Genomic DNA, 23,397 nt, shown 5'->3' with positions numbered 1-23,397 from the left:
GGGCACCTCTGGGCTCCTTCCGAGCCCACAGGTCCCTTAACGCCTGTCCTGACCAGGCGTTAAAAAATGACGCTAAAGCGGCTGGACGTCATTTTTTTGACCCGCCCACTCCCGGGCGTCATTTTTGCCCGGGAGTGTAAATACGGCGCACATGCCTCGGAGTAATTTTTTAGAAGGGAACGCCTACCTTGCATATCATTAACGCAAGGAAGGTGTCCACGCTAAAAAATGACGCAAACTCCAAGATCTTTGGCGCTAGACGGGTCTAACGCCAAAGTATAAATATGGAGTTAGTTTTGCGTCGGATTTGCGTAAAAAAAAAACGACGCAAATCCGGCGCAAACAGAGTAGAAATATGCCCCCTAAAGTTCATACAGCCAGTCTCAAGGTAGCCATGCACACTGAAGCCATTGTGTGTCAGACTACCCTCGGTTTGACAACATTAGCCCCATGGTTATCACTCTGTAGTGTCTCGCCACTGACACCTGGTAGATTTACACAACAACCAGCATGGTTCATAAATCCTCCACAAAACCCTGCCTTCTGTGTGGCACAAACACTGACGTTTTCAGAGCTTATTCAATTACTGTTAAGCTTTAACACAGTCTTGGTGACTTTGACCTCTAAGAAGCACCGCACCTTGGCACAGTCCTTCTCACTTAGTTCCCCAAAAATGTTCTACTCCTTCCTTGAGAGTGTCAGCCTCCCTTGCAACTTTCAAAAAAGACTTGAACCACTTTCTGTTTTTCTGTTTTATTTTCTGTGACCTCCTAAAGCCTTAAACTTATCTCTTAGCTTCCTCTCCTTGTATTTGAGATTCGATGCACATGACCTTATTTTTTCTGCAACTGTATTTAACGGTGGGTCCTGAAAGAACACTCCAAATAAAGGAGTACATCAATATGACACCCTGCTTCTTTTCCAAGTCCCGGCCTAATGAGAAATCTGCTTTCTGTGACAACACTACGTGTAGGCTGGCACCCGGTATATTGGTCCTGCCTGCTGATGGCAGCTGTGAATGGTGGCTCATAGCAAGTCCTCGACATTATGAGGGCTGTGAGACTTCAGATTTCACAGGGCCCGTGCATTTCGTTGCCGGCCTAACTCCGCTTCGGAGTCTTGAATCGCTGTTGTCGGCGCACCGGCTGCTTCTCTCCAGCTTGCACAGAAGAGGATCTGGAAAGGAACCTGATAAGCCCATGTGCGAACAATTATGTGGGGAAGTTTCCATCGAGTCAGCAGTGCTGCTTTTGTTTTTTTTCTGAGCAATACTTTTTGCAGCTTGATGCGAAAGCCTATATTCTCGGCAGCTCGTGCACTTCCAGGATTTGCCGTTCAAATTTTGGGTGTGCAGAGGTGAAGTTAACAGGATGGGATTTTCTACCAAGTAAGGGGGAGGTGACTAAGGTACGTTTGTTATTTTTTTATGTATCAGCTATATTTTGTTTTAAGCAACAATTAACCTTTACTAGTCTCCTGCCATTTCTAGTTTAGATCTGCTAATCTCTGTTTTGTAAGTGGGCGATTGTTAAATAATGTGTATGTTCACGTGCTTTTAGTGGCTTTTGCGCTGGTTGGAGCTGGAATATTTCAGTTTGTTTTCGTTGATGTAACCGTGCCTAATGTTAAAAAAATTTGTTATATTCTGCTCAGGTCACAAATAGATATGTCTTCACTCTGTAATATTTATGAACTAGGTGCATTTGTTATACAGCATTACAGTTACCCGCCCACCAGGCTATATTTCTTTAAAAATAAAAGGGGAAGTTGACCAGTAGTGTTAATATAACGATTGATGTTATTTTTTCACATATTTATATCGCACTCCATTGCATGTTTATTGGGGATTTTATTAGCCTACTTAGCTTTTGAGATATTTTCCTCAGAGTATTTTACCATTGTGTTGTGGTCTTCTTAACGGGTCATTTTATGCTGAGGAACAGCACATAGGCACCTTTTGACCATTGTTCACTCTTTATTTCATAACTTGTTAGCAAAATGAAGCTCTCATTGTGTTCCCTATGGATGATGAAAGAACTACTTAACAAAGTAGGATTCCACTCCTTTGACTTGCAAGTCACACACAGCCTGCACTGGGCTCCCAACCTACCGGTTGTGCCCGTGTTCAGATCGTGAATAAGCACATTTTTTCCTCCACTGAATTTGTCTCCCCGTTTTGCAGGTCTTCCTGAGGAATTTCATACTAAGGATTACAAGCCCACCGTGGACCCCCCCTGCATTATCGAAAAGCTTTGCGGCCTTCACGACGGTATCCTTCTGGAGGCAAAAGGAGTGAAGGAGCATTTCTGGAAACCATACATCAGGAAACTTTTTGAGAAAAAGGTTTGTCATAACATGCTGAATGTAGATTAATGCACTAATTTCTAAGATTTCAAAAGTCACAGTATTTGCAGTTTGCATTTGTAAGTATTTTTTGAGTGCAAATAACATTTACTTGTACATGTTTTATGTGCAAATAGTAGTAGTGCGTTTAGAGTTGGAGGTATTGGCCCCTGTTTTAGTCCACCTCAGATGTGCTTATTTCTTTTTCCAGATTTTTAAAGGGAAAGAGGAAAACCTCACCGGATTTCTGGACTCGGGGACCTTTGGAGATAACTTGTAAGTGATGACAATAAACCATTACTTTTCTGAATTATATTCAAAGTGCACATGTGTAGGCAAACATTTTGAACACGGAGCCAGCGTCCTTATTTTTCTAGCCCTAGGCCTAATTATGTGACGAACATCAAAGCTTTCAGCTGCAATTCCAGTGTATTTCTCACTTAGATTTGGGATGGCAGACAACACATTTTTCAGTGTATTTGTGGTGTTATTTGGTTACAGTTCACACAGAAGTCCTAGTTCAGCTTCATTTATTTTTAGTGTCTGTTTAAAATCTTCCCATACATCGAAGATCACATGTGGTACATTGCTGGCGAAATTTTTAGGAGGCTCAGCAGTGAGACCAAGGAGGAAATGAAGATGGAATTTGTACCACTTCCTGACAGCCTGATCTTGTTTGATGTGCACTGGCGGTCCGCAAGAGATGTGTGCACTGCTGTGAATTACTCCTCGTGTCCAGCACTCCTTTTCCTGCTCCTGATGCAATCATTGCATTTGCACCCTCATTTTAGTCAAGCACTGGCTTTGAGGTGAATTAGGTCCCACTGTGACTCATGGAAAACAGACCTATAATGGTCCTTTTAAACAGTTTGTGGAACAAAGACACAATCTCAAATAGTGGATAACCGCATTGTAGTTCTCCAAGGTCAGACTTACAAATATAGACCATCTGTGATATAGTTTGAAAGGAAAGTCTGAAAGTGAAATAGTCAGGTGCTACAACCGTAGGCATTTTTTTTCCTTGCTCCAACTTTTATTCCTCAAGAGTACTATGTTGCTCTACATTAACCTTTTCCTTCTAGGCTTCCAAGAGACCCAGTGGGTGACTTGCATTCTGTCTACCCATTACTTAATAGACTCTTTCTCACTCGTTATACATTCTGTCCGTAGAGTAGCATGAGTAGATTACCATATATAATGCACATATTCTGACCCCTTCAACCTGCTGTGCATGTGAGTATTCACTACCATCATGAACTGAAAACCCTGAAGAATATAGTTTGTATTGACAGATGGCCTGGAGATTGTCTGTATGGCAGTTCCCCAGACTACATTGCAGATATGAAGCTGCTGGTGGAATACACAGACTAGGAACTCTTTGCAACAGCGTTGGTGTTTTTGTTTTGTTTCTTGCTAGTACGGGACTCTGTACACATGAGTTGTAGAATATTTTATCAGGCATTATACCTATGGGTGTTTATGGTCCCTTATGCCAGTTTTCACTTCAAGAACTTATTTATTCACTTATATGACGGGAAGAAATAAAGAGAGAGGGCAAAAAACAATGTAAAAGTATTTTATTGCATCTTTAAGGAGGACATATATTTTAGCCATGACCCTGTAATCTGCAATGTCCCTGCTTTGCAGGATCCCAGAGAACGTTCATCTGCTTTCTAGGGCAGTTCTGTACAGATTTTAAGAAGCAGATGTTTGATGTATGTTTCCAGAACTCCTGATGCCGCTACAGATTAATTTGTATACAACCAGTAGCACAACTTTACCTACAATTACAAACATTTGGTCAGCAGAGCCCCACTGATTGGTGTATGGTAAACAATTAGTTGCATTATTTTGGGCAACCAGCGAATGGGCAGATGTGACATGTAGAGAGCAATGTTTTTATTGTGTCTGGGTAAGTGATTTCAGTGGCTGGATTGTCGGGCCCTGGCTCTTTTCCTTCCTGTCCATACAGCCCATGAAATATGCATTGGCAATATCTTCACATGTGCAGTAAGATTCACATGGGACATCATTAGGGCGTGATCACATAGCCTTTATTGCTTGAAAGGTACGCTAGTCCCATTTCTCTCCTACCGTAGTGATCCATAATTGTTCTTAGCAATAAAAGAGTGTGTCATTGCTAACACAACTTTAGTGAATATCAATGTTTCTGTGGTCAGCATCCGACCGGAAGAGAGAGAACTGCAGCTGTCTCCTATCCCTGAAGAGTTCCTATTATTTATTTGAGGTTTTATGTAACATCAGTCACATTTCAAACCATACTCTTTACAGGTGATACTGTTCAAAAGGCAAAATAAGAGAGTAAGGTATCCAGCTTCCTCACAGTGGTTGTTAACATCAAGAGAATGTTCAAGTCTATTGAGAGCAGAACTAGAATTTCAGTTTCCCTATTGCTATGAATTTGCTCCTGTTGATGGTTAGATAGATTATTGGAGGCTGTAATGTTCTGTACATTTCATGGTTGCTTTACTAAGAAGTCCGCTTTCGTAGGTGGGTCAGACAATGCACCTCCCATCTTGCTTATATTTTCAGTAGCGGTGCAGGGTGATTTTCCTCCAGTGCCCTATAAATATGGGATATCAGCCTTATTCCCCAACTAAGCCCAGAGGTGCGCCCAGGGTTTGCGACCATGGTGGCTCAATTGGGAAAGACGGCCACAGTTCACGTGCCCTGACAGAAAGTTTTGCATATTGAAGGTACTGTCCCAACTCAAATGTTTCTGTCGCCTCCTCTTGTGATAAATCATCCATCTGTGTATAGGTCCCCCAGGGTGTTGCAACCTCTCTTTTTCCACTGTCCCACCGACATGGTGATAGCCATATTCATGAACAGCTGGATGACCCAGATGGGCAGGACCAGTGCATAAGGTGCCCTTCCAGTCACCTTCTTTACCACCCTTTCCCAGAGTTTGCATTTTAGTCTTACCACGTGTGGCACCTCCGAGGGCACTCAAGCCCACCTCATCAGCAAATTTGGCAGAGCCTTTAGTGTCACAGGAACCCCTTGACAGCTGCTTCTCCCATTTGTCCTTGGGATCCAACCAATGCTGCAAGTGGGCTGCCATATAGTACAACTATAAATCGGGCAACTCCAAACCCCCCCAAGTGTCACCCCTCTTTTCCCCAACCCAATGTCACCTCATCCCACACCCTCCCCTCAGCCTCCAAGGTCATTTGTGGGTGTTATTCCCAATCCTCACCCGTATCCAGGTCCACAGCAGTTCCATAAGCAGCTTAACTATCTCCTTAAAGTAACGGCGGGGATCTCATGCAGCAAGCCCTGCAGCGTGTAGAGTCATTGCAGCAGTAATACAGTTTTAATCAAGGCAACCCTGTCCATGAGGGAAAAGGGCAGCATCTTCCAAAACCGAATAGTCTGGCCAAGGCCATCCACTAGCCATCCCGCATTCAAGTTTGTTGACTCCAATTCCTTTGGAGCTACCCGGATTCCTAAATAGCTTTCTCTAACAGTCTCCCATGGGAGACCCGTGATTAGCAGCCTTTCCAGGACGCTTTCCCGCAGCGTCCCCAACGGATTACCTCCAGTTCTAGATGGTATGGCCATTCCTGTTGGACTACACCTGATTTAACCCTCTTTGTCTAATTTTTCAACCTGAATGAAAGTTACCAATCTAACAAAACTAACCTGCTAAAAGCCATTCTTGGTGAAAAATATTAAGTTTTTCTACATTCTGCTTCTTCTTCCTATTTTTTTCTGCTGCCCATTTTATTCTCCTGTTCCCCCTCCCCCATTTTCTTTAATTTGTGGCTGTCCCACCAAAGTTGTTGCAGTTTCTCCTTACAATTTTAAGAGCTTTTTAGGCAACGTTTTGCTGCTTCCTTATGCTTTTCCTGACATATCTTGTCTCCCCACTTTCTTCCCCCTGGTCCTGTTATGCTGTCTTACATTTGTTTTATTTTTCACTGGCTCGTCCCTGTTTAGCATCTGACTCCTAACTTTACTTTGATACCCCCTCTCAAATTCTATCTTGTGAGGAGTGTGGTGTGGCTCCTTTCCCTTTCTTCTTTAATCCTCCTTTTACATTCCCTTCCCCTATGACAACACAACCCATTTATGCTATTTTCTTTTTAGTCAGTCTTGTAATTCTTTAAAAGATATATTTTTTTTCCAATGAGGTTCAGTCCATGTCTATAATAGGTTTGAGCTGTGAGTTGGTGACATGCCTACAGAAAAATGCAGAATAATTTAGCTGGAGTTGTTGTGGCCACTTTGGTTTTGTATGAACAATCCGTATTAGAGTGTGGCTGTATGTCATCATAGTGTACTACAGCACCTCTGCGGGTAAAATGAGATTTATTCCATAGCAAGTAGCTAAAGACTTGCTACCTCGAGGTTCATGCTTGTTGCAAAGAAGCAATCCTTGGAAGGCGAAATGATTACTACGTTGTGACCTTTTGTAATCTTGACATTAAAACTGAGGTCAGAAAACAATGTGATTATGACTAAGGACAAAAATAAATGTATGCATTTTCTGTTGTCCCTCAACATAAAAGATGCTTTAAAACCATGCTTGGTTTGTAAACCTTTGGGTAATTCATTCACACTTAGTGCTTGCCTGCTTAAGATGTTTAGCTCGTTCAGATATGAATTCCAGTGTAAATGAACCCTTCAGTCATTTCAAATGCCATAAGGAAATACACAGTGGCTACTTAAATTTGATTTTGAGTGAAAAATTGAAGCAAAAAACACTGTTGTGTGCAAAATGGATAGAAAACACATATTTATTTAGGGATGTTTTTACAAATGTATTGCTTTTACTTGTGTGTGAAGATGTGTTGTGAAACACTTAGGGTAATGTGCTGTAATTCAATGTCAAGAGTCTCCTTTTAATTCACTTTACTCATTATGGGTCTTTGTTATCTTAGACTTTAATATCAAGCTGCTTTCCAAAGACTAAAGTTGTTGGGTGCAGTTTAAGAGAGCAATACGAGGTCAGATTAGCATCCAAGTCTGCTGCCCAGATTACCTCTTTAAGAATTGTATTTTACTGCTAAACTTGGTGGTATAAAGAGAAGTGTAAAATACAAGGCCTGCCTCTAACCATAATGCTATGAGGCCTTACAGAAAGCACACACCACTGATAACTTCCCAGTCTGTTGAGGTTAATACCTTCTTACTTTAATCTGAAAGTCAAGCAAGAAAGCCCTGAATAAGTTGTCCACATTCTAAATTTCCAAAGTCACTTTTGTGAACAGCTCATTCACCGCACTGTGCCCTAGTAGTAGGAGTGAAATTTAGTCAGCCCAAGGTCAGGTGCATGTTATTTTTATTTGTGGCATTATCATACTATGGGTTGTCCAAGCAGAAAGTTGAGCCTCATAGGTAGGTTGTGTGAGAAGATAGGACGTCAAGTATTTCAAAGACCTCCGGGTGGTAGTGAGCATTCTTGAATATATATATATATATATATATATATATATATATATATATGTTCGATGGCATGTGTAGCTGCAGATACACATGCTATGCATATCGATTCAAACATCTAGTGTTGGGCTCGGACTGTTACAAGTTGTTTTTCTTCAAAGAAGTCTTTTAGAGTCACGGGATCGAGTGACTCCTCCTCTTCGGTTCCATTGCGTATGGTCATTTACTCCATTGTTAGATTGTTTTCTTTCCGCCGTCAGGTTCGGACGTGTTTTCTCTCGCTCCGAGATTTCGATTCGGAAAACTCTAAAAAAAAATAAAACCTTACTTTTCGTGGGAATTGTATCGATTGCGTTATTCATCTTCCATCGAAACAGCAGTACCGTCGGAAAACAACTCTGTTCGCCCTTCGGGGCGCGCTTGCCCAACTCAAGCCTATTTTGTTCGACTGTGTGGAGAGACTCATGGATCGGACTCCATTCCGATTCTGCCCTCGGTGCCACGCTAAGTACCCATACACAGACCAACATCTGGTTTGCAACCTCTGCCTTTCTCCAGACCGTCTGGAGGAAAACTGCGAGGACTGTTGATCGTTCTGATCAAAAAAGACTCTGAGGGACCGAAGAGCACGAAGGCTGGAAATGGCATTGAAAAGTGGAGAACATTTCGATGTTACAGAAGAGGAACAAATGCAGACAGCAGTCTCAATCCAAAACACAGAGTCGGAGCAGGAATCCAAGGAAGACAGACCCGTCACAGCCGGCCAGCATATGAGTACGTCTTCCCCTGCATCCTCACATAAGAAACAACAGAAGGCCTTGGGTACGCCACTGCCGGAAGGCCATGGCTCGGCCCGAAAAAAGACAGTCGATGACCGATCCTCGGGTTCGGCACCGAACAAGGCCACGCCTCCGAAGACTTGGGAGGCGACAAAGACTATTAAAAGCTCCATTTCAGACTCCAGTAGACAACAACAATTTTCGGAGTCGAAAATTAGAAAAACTGTTTCGGAACCGAGACCTTCCTCATCATTTTCGATCCCGAAACAAAATCACACTTCGGAACCGAAAAAGGCAGGTTATACAGAGTAACAAGGACTTTCCAAAAGACTGCGAGAAAGCCATAAAACCTCTGAGGAAGAGACAGAGATTGAACCAATCCTTCAAATTATGGATGAGAGACAGTCTAGGATACACATCCATAAAGAAACAGCGAGAATCATCACAGCACTTCTTTTAAAAACAAAGAGAAAGCTTGCATTTCAGGAGGGATTGGACACTACACAGCCCTCAGCTAAAGTGCCAAAACAAAAAAGAGAAGCCAGCACCTCCTCAATCTTCTCCTCCTCATTCTCCACACCTACCTACCTCTCCTCAAATAAGTCCTACACCAATGCATTCTCCAACGCATTCTTTTGACTCACAACAAGACACTGTTGATCCATGGGACCTTTACGACCCTGATCCCATCCCAAGCAACGACCCAGACACCTAACCTCTAAACCATCTCCACCTGAAGATACTACAGTGTATAATCAGGTGATAGCCAGGGCTGCAGCCTATCATGGGGTTACAATGCACACAGAACTACTAGAGGAAGACTTTTTGTTTAATACAGTATCCTCAACCCATTCTAGGTACCAATGCCTCCCAATGCTACCAGGCATGGTAAAACACGCAGACCAAATTTTGAATGAGCCTGTGAAAGCAAGAATAATAACGCCTAGAATAGAGAAAAAGTATAAACCTGCACCTTCTGACCCTGATTACTTCACCCATCAAGTGCCACCTGATTCAGTAGTGGTTAGAGCTCAAGGAAAAGAGTGAATAGTCAGTTGTCAGGAGATGCACCCCCTCCTGATAAGGAAAACAGAAAATTTGATGCTGCAGGAAAGAGAGTTGCGTCTCAAGCAGCAAACCAATGGAGGATAGCTAATTCCCAGGCACTGTTAGCTCGTTACGATAGAGCCCATTGGGATGAGATGCTGCATATCATACAACATCTCCCAAAAGAGCACCAGAAGAGGGCGCAACAGGTAGTAGAGGAAGGGCAAGCTATTAGTAACGACCAAATAAGATCTGCCCTTGATGCAGTTGATACCGCTGCAAGGAGTGTGAACACAGCAGTCACTATTCGTAGACATGCATGGCTCGCTCCTCTGTTTTTAAACCAGAAATACAACAGGCTTTGTTAAACATGCCCTTTGATAAGAAACATCTTTTTGGGCCAGAGGTAGACACAGCAATAAAAAAACTACGAAAAGACTCAGACACAGCCAAGGCAATGGGTGCACTCTATTCTACACCATATAGAGGGTCATTTAGTAAGCCTCAGTTTTGAGGAGGTTTCAGACCACAACCTTCAGAGTCATCAACTTCCCAAACAAAACCAACTTACCAAACCCAGTACCAGCGAGGTGGTTTAAAGGCACATATAGAGGACAATACTCTCGAAATAGAGGTAAATTCCAAACCTCTAAACAGCCTGCACCACAGCCAAAATAGTGACTTCCCTCAATCCCTTCCACTCCACAAGTCTCCTGTGGGGGGAAAACTACAGCAGTTCCACACACATTCGAAAAATATCACCACAGACAACTGGGTGCTATCAATTATCCGCAATGGTTTTTGCCTAGAATTGATAAACACTCCTCCAGATATTCCACCAAGGTATCACAAGTTAACCCCAGAACATATAATTATGTTACAAAAAGAGGTTCAATCTCTGCTACTCAAACAAGCAATAGAGTTAGTTCCACTGTCTCAACTAGGAACAAGAGTTTATTCACTATACTATCTAATTCCCAAAAACTATGGCACCCTCAGGCCAAATATTAGACCTCAGGCCCCTCAATTTGTACATCCTATCAGAACCTTTTCACATGGTAACTCTGCAAGAAGTTATCCCACTGCTACAAAAACAAGATTTTATGACAGCCTTGGACCTCAAGGATGCGTATTTCCACATACCCATCCATACTGCTCACAGAAAATACCTCAGGTTTGTCATTCAAGGAAAGCACTACCAGTTCAAAGTGTTCCTTTCGGCATAACAACAGCTCCAAGGGTATTCACAAAGTGCTTAACAGTAGTAGCAGCCTACCTTAGAAGACAACATATCCATGTCTTTCCATATCTAGACGATTGGCTAATAAAATCAAGCAGTCGTATACAATGCCAAAATCATACATGTTATGTAATAGAAACCCTGCACACCCTAGGTTTTTCTATAAACTATCAAAAGTCACACCTTCAACCAGCACAAGTACAACCGTATTTAGGTGCTATCCTGAATACTCAACAAGCTCTAGCGTATCCATATACACAAAGGATACAAGCTTTCCAAAATCTAATTCCACTTATACAACCAAATCAACAATACACTGTAAGATTTGTCATGAAAATCCTAGGAATGATGGCGTCTTGCATTGCAATAGTTCCACATGCAAGATTCAACATGAGGCCCTTACAACAGTGCCTTCCACAACAATGGTCACAGGCACATGCTCAACTTCAAGATCTAGTGTTGATAGACCGCCAAACACATATGTCCCTTCAGTGGTGGAATTGCAGCAGTTCAATCAAAGGGCGGTCGTTTCAAGACCCTGTACCTCAAACCATAATTACAACAGATGCATAAATGATTGGTTGGGGCGCTCACCTAAACAATCACAATATTCAAGGACAATGGGATGTCAAACAGAAACAGCTACACATAAACCACTTAGAGTTATTAGCTGTGTTTCTGACCCTCAAAGCCTTTTAACCTCTTATCACACAGAAGAATGTTCTTATAAAGACAGACAACATGACAACCATGTATTATCTCAACAAACAGGGAGGGACGCATTCATCCCAACTGTCCCTTCTAGCCCAAAAGATTTGGAAATGGGCAATTCACAATCAAATGAATCTATTAGTGCAGTACATTCCAGGGATAGACAATCAGTTGGCAGATATTCTCAGCAGAAATCACCAACAAACACACAAATGGGAGATTCATCCTCAAGTACTTCAAAAGTACTTTCAAAAGGGGGGAACATTAAACATAGATCTATTCACAACAAGCGAAAACACAAAATGCTAAAACTTCACATCCAGACACCCACATCCCCTATCCAAAGGCAATGCTTTATGGATTAATTGGTCAGGGATATTTACTTACGCTTTTCCCCATCTCCCACTCCTTCCATTTCTGGTCAACAAGTTGTGTCAAACTTCACTCAACATGATACTCGTAGCACCAACATGGGCACGTCAGCCATGGTACACAACACTACTAGATCTATCTGTAGTACCACACTCCAAACTCCCATGCAGACCGGGTCTGTTAAAACAAAACAAAGGTCAAATCAGACATCCAAACTCCAATGCTCTCAATCTAGCAATTTGGCTCCTGAAGTAATATAATTTGGATATTTACAACTCAGAATGTATGGAAGTTATTAAACAAGCAAGAAAACCCACTACTAGACAGTGCTACGCAAACAAATGGAAAATATTTGTCTATTACTGTCAATCTAAAAATATAGATTCTCTTACAGCATCAATACAAGATATTGTATGCTATTTACTTCATTTGCAAAAATCAAATTTAGCATTTTCTTCAATAAAAATACACCTTACTGCAAAATCTGCATATTTACAAACTATTCAGCATAGCTCTTTATTTGAAGTTCCTGTCAATAAAGCTTTTATGGAAGACTTAAAACGCATCATTCCACCAAGAACACCACCAGTTCCATCTTGGAATCTAAATATAGTGCTTACAAGACTTATGGGACCACCTTTTGAACCCATGCGCTCTTGACAAATTCAATTTCTAACATGGAAAGTTGCCTTCCTAGTGGCAATTACTTCTTTAAGAAGAGTAAGTGAAATACAAGCTTTTACTCTTGAGGAACCTTTCTTCCAAGTACACAAACACAAAATTGTACTAAGAACAAATCCTAAATTTCTACCAAAAGTAGTCTCACCATTTCATATCAATCAAACAGTGGAACTGCCAGTCTTCTTCCTACAGCCAGATTCTGTGGCAGAAAGAGCTCTACATACATTAGACCTCAAAAGAGCTCTAATGTACTACATAGACAGAACTAAACAATTAAGAAAGACAAAACAACTTTTGTGGCTTTCCAACAGCCACATACATGCAATTCTATATCAAAACAAGGTTTAGCAAGATAGATTGTAAGTTGCATACAAACATGCTATATCAAAGCAAAAAGACAACTTGTAATCACCACTAAAGCACATTCTACACAAAGGAAAGGTGCAACAATCGCTTTTTTAGGAAATATACCAATGGCTGAAATATGTAAAGCAGCTACATGGTCATCACCTCATACATTTACTAAACACTACTGTGTGGACATATTATCACAATAACAAGCCACAGTAGGACAAGCTGTTCTAAGAACATTATTTCAAACAACTTTAACTCCTACATGCTTGCCACCGCTATTTTGGGAGGACAAACTGCTTTGTAGTCTATGCATAGCATGTGTATCTGCAGCTACACGTGCCATTGAACGCAAAATGTCACATACCCAGTCTACATCTGTTCGTGGCATGTTCTGCTGCAGATTCACATGCATCCTCCCTAGAAGCCACATTTGTTCATATGCATATACATTTACATTTGCATGGACATCTCTTTTTTCACTTATATACTCTATCACCCCTTTCTTTACCCTCTACGGGATAACAATCTAACAATGGAGTAAATGACCATGCGCAATGGAACCGAAGAGGAGGAGTCACCCGATCCCGTGACTCTAAAAGACTTCTTCGAAGAAAAACTACTTGTAACACTCTGAGCCCAACACAAGATGTCGGAATCGATATGCACAGCATGTGAATCTGCAGCAGAACATGCCACAAACAGATGTACACTGGGTAAGTGACATTTTCCATAGATATATATATGTTCGATGGCATGTGTAGCTGCAGATACACATGCTGTGCATTATCCTGCCATCTAGTGTTGGGCTCGGAGTGTTACAAGTTGTTTTTCTTCTAAGAAGTCTTTTCGAGTCACGAAACTGAGGGACTCCTCCCTTTCGGCTCCATTGCGCATGGGCATCGACTCCATCTTAGATTGTTTTCTTTCTGCCATCGGGTTCGGACGTGTTCCTCTTCGCTCCGTATTTCGAATCGGGAAAGTTAGCTAGTTATTGGAAAATTCGACTGTATTGTTCGCGCTCGGTACCGGTTTAGTGTTAGTACATCAACACCGAAAAAAGAAGCTCTCCGGCGGCCCTTCGGGGCTTCCACTCTTCAGCGGGGCCTAGTTGGCCCGACCGCGTCCATCTTCAAAACTCATGGACTGGACCCCCTTCCGCTTCTGCTCGAATTGCCACGCAAAGTATACTTTTAAACACATGGGGCCTGATTCTAACTTTGGAGGACGGTGTTAAACCGTCCCAAAAGTGGCGGATATACCACCTACCGTATTACGAGTCCATTATATCCTATGGAACTCGTAATACGGTAGGTGGTATATCCGCCACTTTTGGGACGGTTTAACACCGTCCTCCAAAGTTAGAATCAGGCCCATGGTCTGTAATCTGTGTCTATCACCAGAACACAGGGAGGATACTTGCGAGGCTTGCCGGGCATTTTGATCAAAGAAGACCCTACGCGATCGAAGAGCCAGAAGACTTCAGATGGCGTCGACACTGGCCGAACAGATCGACGTCGAAGAAGAGGAGAGATTCTCCATTCACGAATCAGACTCGGACGACCCCGAAACTGAGCAGCCGAGGGCGCAGCCAAAAACTGTGAGTAAATCTGCCCTGGCCAAGACTCACTCGAAAATTATAAAGGCCAAGGGGATGCCACCGCCAACAGGCCATGGCTTAACCCGAAAACACGGTGACCAAACATCGGCACCGTAAAAGGCCTCCCAAGAGCTGAATACATCCGACTCCGGTCGAGATACCGGCTCCGAAACAACTCGGCGCCGAGAGTTCGACACTCCCAAAATTAAAAAGGTTTCCTCAGAGCTGAAAAAGAGCGTACCGAAACCTTCGGTGTTGAAACATGCAGCCTCGGAGCCGAAAACAGGCTCCTACACAGAAGAGCACGGACTTTCCAGCCAAATGCAGGGGCACAGATTTGAGCAGGAATTAGGTATGGGAGAGCCAGACCATACTCAAAGGAGGCTGCACATCTAGAAAGAGACTGGTAAAATTCAAAGTCTTCCACCAATCAAAATGAAAAGAAAGCTAGCATTCCAAGAAGCGGAAATGCAGCCAAAAGCAAAAGTGGCAAGAGACAAAACACCACCAAGGTTTTTGCCACAGACTTCACCACTGCACTCACCACATCTGTCCCCGGTAGCAACACCCCCAATGCAGTCGCCAACACACACGGGGATGACACAAGATGACCCGGATGGGACTTATATGATGCACCGGTCTCTGACAACAGACCCGATTGCTACCCAGAAAGGCCGTCACCACCAGAGGACAGCACTGCATATATGCAGGTGGTATCAAGGGCAGCTACTTTCCATAATGTAGCAATGCATGCGGAGCCGTTAGAAGACGACTTCTTATTTAATACCTTGGCATCCACTCACAACTCTTATCAGAGTTTGCCAATGCTCCCAGGCATGCTAAAGCATGCCAAGCAGGTGTTCCTGGACCCAGTGAAAGGCAGAGCCATCACGCCTAGGGTGGAGAAGAAATATAAACCTCCCCCAACGGACCCTGTGTTTATAACGCAGCAACTGACACCAGATTCAGTGGTCGTGGGAGCAGCCAGGAAAAGGGCAAACTCCCAATCGTCAGGAGACGCACCACCGCCCGACAAGGAAAGTCGGAAGTTCGATGCTGCAGGCAAGCGGGTGGCAGCACAGGCAGCCAATCAATGGCGGATTGCCAATTCGCAGGCTCTACTGGCTCGCTACGACAGGGCACACTGGGACGAGATGCAACATATAATACAGCACTTGCCCAAGGAACACCAAAAGTGTGCCCAACAGGTTGTTGAGGAAGGACAAGCGATTTCCAACAACCAAATAAGGTCTGCAATGGATTCGGCAGACACAGCAGCTCGGACTGTGAACACTGCGGTAACCATTCGCAGGCACGCATGGTTACGGAGCTCAGGTTTTAAGCCGGAAATCCAGCAAGCTGTGCTAAATATGCCATTCAACCAAGAACAATTGTTTTGGCCGGAGGTGGATACGGCAATCGAAAAGCTCAAAAAGTACATGGACACGGCCAAAGCCATGGGCGCGCTCTACTCCCCACAAAACAGAGGCACTTTTAGAAAGCAACAATTTAGAGGGGGTTTTCGTGCCCAAACCACAGAGCCTTCCACCTCACAAGCCAGACCCACATATTAGGGCCAGTACCAAAGAGGTGGTTTTCGAGGAACATACAGGGGTGGACAATTCCCAAAAGCAAGGGGGAAATTCCAAAGCCCTAAAACCCCTCAAACCAAACAGTGACTTCAATGTCACAAACCCTCACCGCTCAATACCAGTGGGGGATAGACTTACCGCATACTACCACAACTGGGCAAACATAACTAAGGATGCATGGGTCCTAGCCATTATCCAACATGGTTATTGCATAGAATTCATAAATTTCCCACCAGATGTGCCCCCAAGAGCACACAACATGTCCAAGCAACACTTAGACCTCTTACAGCTAGAAGTTCAAGCATTGTTACAAAAACAAGCAATAGAACTAGTGCCCAAACATCAAAAAGGAACAGGTGTCTACTCCCTGTACTTCCTAATTCCAAAGAAAGACAAAATGTTGAGACCCATATTAGACCTCAGAACTCTGAATCTCTACATCAGATCAGATCATTTCCACATGGTAACACTTCAATACGTGATTCCCTTACGCAAACAACAGGACTACATGTCAACGTTAGATCTAAAGGATGCATATTTCCATATACCAATACATCCTTCTCACAGGAAATACTTAAGGTTTGTAATACAGGCAGTGCATTACCAGTTAAAAGTGTTGCCATTCGGGATAATAACAGCCCCAATGGTGTTCACAAAATGCCTTGCAGTAGTAGTCGCTCATATAAGGAGACAGCACATGCACGTATTCCCCTACTTAGACGACTGGTTAATAAAAACCAGCGCTCAACAACAGTGTCTGCTTCACACACAATACGTTATAGAAACCCTACACAAACTAGGGTTCTCTATAAACCACCAAAAATCACATCTACAACCGTCCCAAATACAACAATACTTGGGAGCAACACTCGACACAAAAAGCGATTGCCATCTCCAAGTCCCCAGAGAGTACAAGCCTTCCAAAATATAATATTAAAAATGCACCCAAACCAGCACTACCAAGTGAGGTTTGTAATGAAACTTCTAGGCATGATGTCTTCTTGCATAGCCATTGTCCCAAACGCAAGACTACACATTCGGCACTTACAACAGTGCCTAGCAACACAATGGACACAAGCACAGGGTCAACTTCAAGATCCAGTGTTGATAGACCGCCAGACACACTTCTCGCTTCAATGAACCAAGGGCGGCCATTCCAAGACCCAGTGCCTCAATACGTGATCACAACAGATGCTTCCATGATGGGGTGGGGAGCACACCTCAACCAGCACAGTATACAGGGACAATGGGACGTTCACCAAAAACAACTGCATATAAATCATTTAGAACTGTTTGCAGTGTTTCTAGCATTGAAAGCATTTCAACCACTGATAGCCCACAAACACATTCTTGTCAAAACAGACAACATGACAACAATGTATTACCTAAACAAACAAGGAGGGACACACTCATCACAACTGTGTCTCTTAGCACAAAAGATTTGGCATTGGGCAATTCACAATCACATTTGCCTAATAGCACAATACATCCCAGGGATTCAAAACCAGTTAGCCGACAATCTCAGTCGAGATCATCAACAGACACACAAATGGGAGATTCATCCCCAGATCCTAAAAGATTACTTTCTACGTTGGGGGAACACCAAAAATCGACCTATTCGCAACAAAAGAAAACACAAAATGCCAAAACTTTGCATCCAGGTACCCACACCATCTATCCAAGGGCAATGTGTTATGGATGAGTTGGTCAGGGATATTTACTTACGCTTTTCCCCCTCTCCCACTCATTCCTTATCTGGTAAACAAACTGAGTCAAAACAGACTCAAACTAATACTCATAGCACCAACTTGGGCTCGCCAACCGTGGTACACAACACTGCTGGACCTATCAGTAGTACCTCACGTCAAATTACCAAACAGGCCAGATCTGTTAACTCAACACAAACAACAGATCAGACACCCGAATCCAGCATCGCTCAATCTAGCAATCTGGCTCCTGAAGTCTTAGAATTTTGACACTTAGACCTTACACAAGAATGTATGGAGGTCATTAAACAAGCTAGGAAACCTACTACAAGACATTGTTATGCAAACAAATGGAAAAGATTTGTTTACTACTGCCACAATAATAAAATTCAACCACTACATGCTTCCGCAAAAAACATTGTAAGTTACTTATTACACTTACAAAAATCAAACCTAGCATTCTCTTCTATTAAAATTCATCTCACAGCAATATCTGTCTATCTGCAGATTAAACATTCAACATCGCTTTTTCGAATCCCAGTCATCAAAGCATTTATGGAAGGATTAAAAAGAATCATACCCCTGAGAACACCACCAGTCCCTTCGTGGAACCTCAATATTGTATTAACACGACTCATGGGACCACCATTTGAACCCATGCACTCTTGTGAAATGCAATACTTAACTTGGAAGGTAGCCTTCCTGATAGCTATCACTTCTCTTAGAAGAGTAAGCAAAATACAAGCATTTACCATACAAGAACCCTTTATACAAATACATAAACATAAAGTGGTTCTCTGTACAAACCCAAAATTCTTACCAAAAGTTATATCACCATTCCACCTAAACCAAACAGTGGAACTCCCAGTCTTTTTTCCACAACCAGACTCAGTAGCAGAAAGAGCCTTACATACGTTAGACATCAAAAGAGCACTAATGTATTACATTGACAGAACAAAACAGTTTCGCAAAACAAAACAATTATTTGTAGCCTTCCAAAAACCTCATGCAGGAAATCCTATATCCAAGCAAGGCATTGCTAGATGGATAGTGAAATGTATTCAAACTTGCTATGTCAAAGCAAAGAGGGATCTACCTATTACACCAAAGGTGAATTTCACTAGGAAAAAAGGCGCCGCAATGGCTTTTTTAGGGAATATACCTATGACAGTAATTTGTAAGGCAGCCACATGGTCTACGCCTCATACATTCACAAAACATTACTGTGTAGATGTGTTAATAGCACAACAAGCCACAGTAGGACAGGCTGTATTACGAACATTATTTCAAACAACTTCAACTCCTACAGGCTAAGCCACCGCTTTTGGGGAGATTACTGCTTACTAGTCTATGCACAGCATGTGTATCTGCAGCTACACATGCCATCGAACGGAAAATGTCACTTACCCTGTGTACATCTGTTCGTGGCATGAGACGCTGCAGATTCACATGCGCCCTCCCCGGGAGCCTGTAGCCGTTATAAGTTGAATGAAACTTGTAAATTTGTAAATATATACTATTCTTATACACATTATGTACATACATACTTACTCCATTGCATGGGCACCTTTACTATATACACAACTCCTACCTCACCCTCTGCGGGGAAAACAATCTAAGATGGAGTCGACGCCCATGCGCAATGGAGCCGAAAGGGAGGAGTTTTCTTTCCGCCGCCGGGTTCGGACGTGTTCCCTCTCGCTCTAGTAGATCTCGGTTCGGTACTATCTGATCTTTTTTATCATTTCCTTCAAATCTGTATCGTTTTTCAAATGCGTTTCTCACTACACTCGATCTGATTGTAGTGTTGGGATCGATTAAATGCCCTTTAAGGCGCCCGCGCCCTTCTCAGGCCTACTGCGTCACAGGCTCATGGATCAGACTCCATTTCTAATCTGCCCTCCGTGTCACGCCAAGCTCCCCTACACCGACCAACACTTGGTGTGCAACCGCTGCCTCTCTCCAGATCATAGGGAAGAAACCTGCGAGGCGTACTAATCCTTCCGATCCAAGAAAACTTTACGGGATCAAAGAGCGAGACAGCTAGAGATGGCATCAAAGTTGACAGGACAAATGCCCAACATTTTCGGTGAGGAACAGGTGCAGACTGCAGTTTCCATCACAGACTCCGACCGTGACTCAGATGGGGACAGCCAAGTTATTCCTGCACAGTACGTGAGTACACCAGCCCCTTCCCTTCACCAAAAACAGTTTAAAAAGCCACAGAAGGCCTTGGGTCCACCACTTCATGCTGGTCAGGGTCGGACCTGAAAACTACATCTCAACGACCAGCCCTCGTGTTTGGTGTCGATAAAGGCCAAAACACAATCGACGGAACAGACTGCCACGCCGGTTTTGGGATCGAGTTGTAAGATGGAAGCTTCCACGTCAGAACCAAAACGGCTACATACCATCTCGGAGCTGAAACATCCAAGCTCCTCTTCAGAGCTGTAAACATTTCCATTTACTTCAGAGACCACATTTTCGGCCCGTTTAAAGCAGTCTATTACCAAGCTTTCGGAGCAGACATTTGTGGGAAGTAAACATATTTCATCTTCAGAGGAGTCAACAGACATTAGGTCCATTCTTGAGATCATGGACCATAAACAGAGGAAAATACAGATCCAATGGGATATGGGGAAAATTATTGCCCCTCCTCCTCCTATGACTAAGAGGAAACTGTAGTTCCAAGAAGGTTTGGAATCTGGCCCTTCACTGGTGAAAATATTTAAGCACAAGGAGAAGCCTGAGACAGTGCATCAGCCTTCTGCACCGCATTCTCCGTTCCTTTCTACTTCTCTACCACCTCACACTCCACCACCACCTCCACGCACACAGTTTTCTGCACAATCTCCTGTCTCCTCACACAGGGATTATATGGGTGACAATCCTTATAATATGGACCCATGGGATATGTACGATTCTCACCCAATTCCATCCAATGACCCTGGTCAGTATCCCACAAGGCCATCTCCACCGGAAGACACCACAGCCTATAATCAGGTCATTGCTAAAGCAGCCACATACCACAATGTGCAGCTGCACTCTGAGCCCATAGAGGATGATTTCCTATTCAACACCCTATCCTTTACACATAAGCAGTACCAATGTTTGCCAATGCTGCTAGGCATGTTAAGACATGCTGATAACATTTTTAAAGAGCTGGCAAAGGCTAGGATACTAACACCTAGCGTGGATAAGAAATATAAAGCTGCACCATCAGATCCAATTTTTATATCACAACAATTGCCACCTTATTCCATCGTGGTCAGTGCAGCTAGGAAAAGGGCAAATAGTCAGTCCACTGGGGATGCTCCTCCCCCTGATAAAGAAAGCCGCAAACTCGATGCAGCAGGCAAAAGAGTGGCAACTCAAGGTGCAAATCATTGGAGGATTGCCAACTTCCAAGCACTTTTAGTCAGGTATGACAGGGCCCATTGGGACGAAATGCAGGAGTTCCTTCAATATCTCCCTATAGAACACCAAAAAAGGGCACAGCAGGTAGTGGCAGAAGGACAAGCTATTGCCAGCAATCAAATTAGATCTGCACTAGACGCAGCTGACACCGCAGCTAGGGGAATTAATAGTAGTGTTATGATCAGAAGGCATGCTGGGTTTTGTCCTCAAGATTCAAACCTGAGATACAGCAAGCAGTCGTTAATATGCCATTTAATAAACAGCTTTTTGGACTTGAGCTGGATACCACCATTGAAATTTTTAAAAAAAGGACTCCGATACAGCAAAGGCCATGGGTGTCCTTTACCTACCACCTTTTCGTAAGCCCCAATTCCGAGGAGGTTTTAATCCCGAACATCAGAGGCCTCTACGTCCCAACAAAAACAGGGACAACAGTATTATTCCAGGGGATCTTTCGGGGGCTTCCATAGAGGACATAATTTCAGAAGTAAGGGCAAATCTACTGCCACAGGAGGTGCCTCCACCTCATCAAAGCAGTGCATTTCCACACAGCACATGTCTCCTGTGGGAGGAAGACTGCAATATTTCCACTGCCCTTGGCAACAACTTACATCACATCAATGGGTTGCTGTCAATTATCCATAGTGGTTATTGCCTAGAACTTATCTCCACTCCACCAAACATTCCCCCTCGTTCACACAGGCTTTCTCTGGAACACATTGTTCTGCTAAAACAAGAGGTAGAATCTCTTCTACTCAAAGGTGCAATAGTGGTAGTACCCATCAATCAACAAGGAACAGGAGTATATTCACTATACTTCCTCATACCAAAAAAGGATGGCACTCTCAGACCAATCCTCAATCCCAGACCTCTCAATCAGTATATTTTCTTAGAGCATTTCCACATGGTCACTCTTCAGGATGTCGTCCCTTTGTTACAAAAACAAGACTACATGACAGCATTAGATCTAAAAGATGCTTACTGCCATATTCCCATACATCCAGCACACCGCAAATACTTGAGGTTTGTGATAGCAGGCACGCGCTACCAATTCAAAGTGCTACCCTTTGGAGTAACAACAGCACCAAGGATGTTTACCAAATGACTAGCAGCGGTTGCAGCATACCTCAGAAGACAGTATATACATGTCTTTCCCTATCTGGCCGACTGGCTCATAAAGGCCAGCACCATTCAAACCTATCAACAATACACAATCGATACCCTACACATTCTAGGGTTCACAATCAATTATCAGAAGTCTCACCTTCAGCCAGCGCAAATACAACCATATCTGGGAGCAATTCTGAACACTCAGTCAGCATTAGCCTACCCAAACCCACAAAGGATTCAAGTATTCCACATTCTAATATCTCAGCTACAACACAATCAAACTTACACAGTAAGGTTTATCATGAAACAGTTGGGAATGATGGCATCCTGCATATCAGTAGTGCCCAATGCACAGCTAAACATGAGACCCGTGCAACAGTGTCTTTCACAACAATGGTCTCAGACACAGGGTCAACTTCATGATCTAGTGTTGTTGGACCCTTAGACTTACAACTCTCTGCAATGGTGGAATCACACCAACTTATAAAAAGGGCGGCCATTTAAGGACCCTGTGCCACAGACTATAATCACCACAGATGCATCAATGACAGGTTGGGGAGCCCATCTCAACAATCTTACAATACAGGGAGAATTGGACTCAATTCAGCAGACTTACCAAATAAACCACTTGGAATTGCTAGCAGTGTTCTTAACACAAAAAGCATTTCAGCCACAGATCACACACAAAAGTGTTAATAAGGACAGACAGCATGACAACAATGTATCATCTGCAGAAATGGGGGAGGGGAGGTAGGGTTCACTCATCTCAATTGTCCCTTCTAGCACAGACAATTTGGAAGTGGGCAATTCACAGTCGCATTCAACTACTAGCAGAGTATATCCCAGGGATACACAACCAACTAGCGGACCTCTTAAGCAGGAGCAAGCAACAAATGCACGAATGAGAGATTTACCCACAAGTAATTCAAGAGTACTTTCACATGTGGAAAACACGAATGAGATATTTACCCACAAGTAATTCAAGAGTACTTTCACATGTGGGGAACACCAAACATAGACCTCTTTGCAATAAACGAAA

General features: G+C 43.2%; 1 protein-coding gene across 1 annotated transcript in view; it reads left to right on the top strand.

The window, feature by feature from the left end:
• RBL2 (RB transcriptional corepressor like 2) overlaps positions 1 to 23,397 on the top strand; it is a 533,156-nt gene that overhangs the window by 113,107 nt on the left and 396,652 nt on the right. The window contains exons 6-7 of the mRNA XM_069216335.1: positions 2,183 to 2,343; positions 2,555 to 2,619. Coding sequence (XP_069072436.1) covers positions 2,183 to 2,343; positions 2,555 to 2,619 — 226 coding nt within the window. The remainder of the gene's footprint in view (positions 1 to 2,182; positions 2,344 to 2,554; positions 2,620 to 23,397) is intronic.

This window comes from Pleurodeles waltl, chromosome 12 (assembly GCF_031143425.1).
Source record: "Pleurodeles waltl isolate 20211129_DDA chromosome 12, aPleWal1.hap1.20221129, whole genome shotgun sequence".
Lineage (NCBI taxonomy): Eukaryota > Metazoa > Chordata > Amphibia > Caudata > Salamandridae > Pleurodeles > Pleurodeles waltl.
Note: the sequence above shows the minus strand (reverse complement) of the source record. Positions and strands in the feature narration are given on the sequence as shown.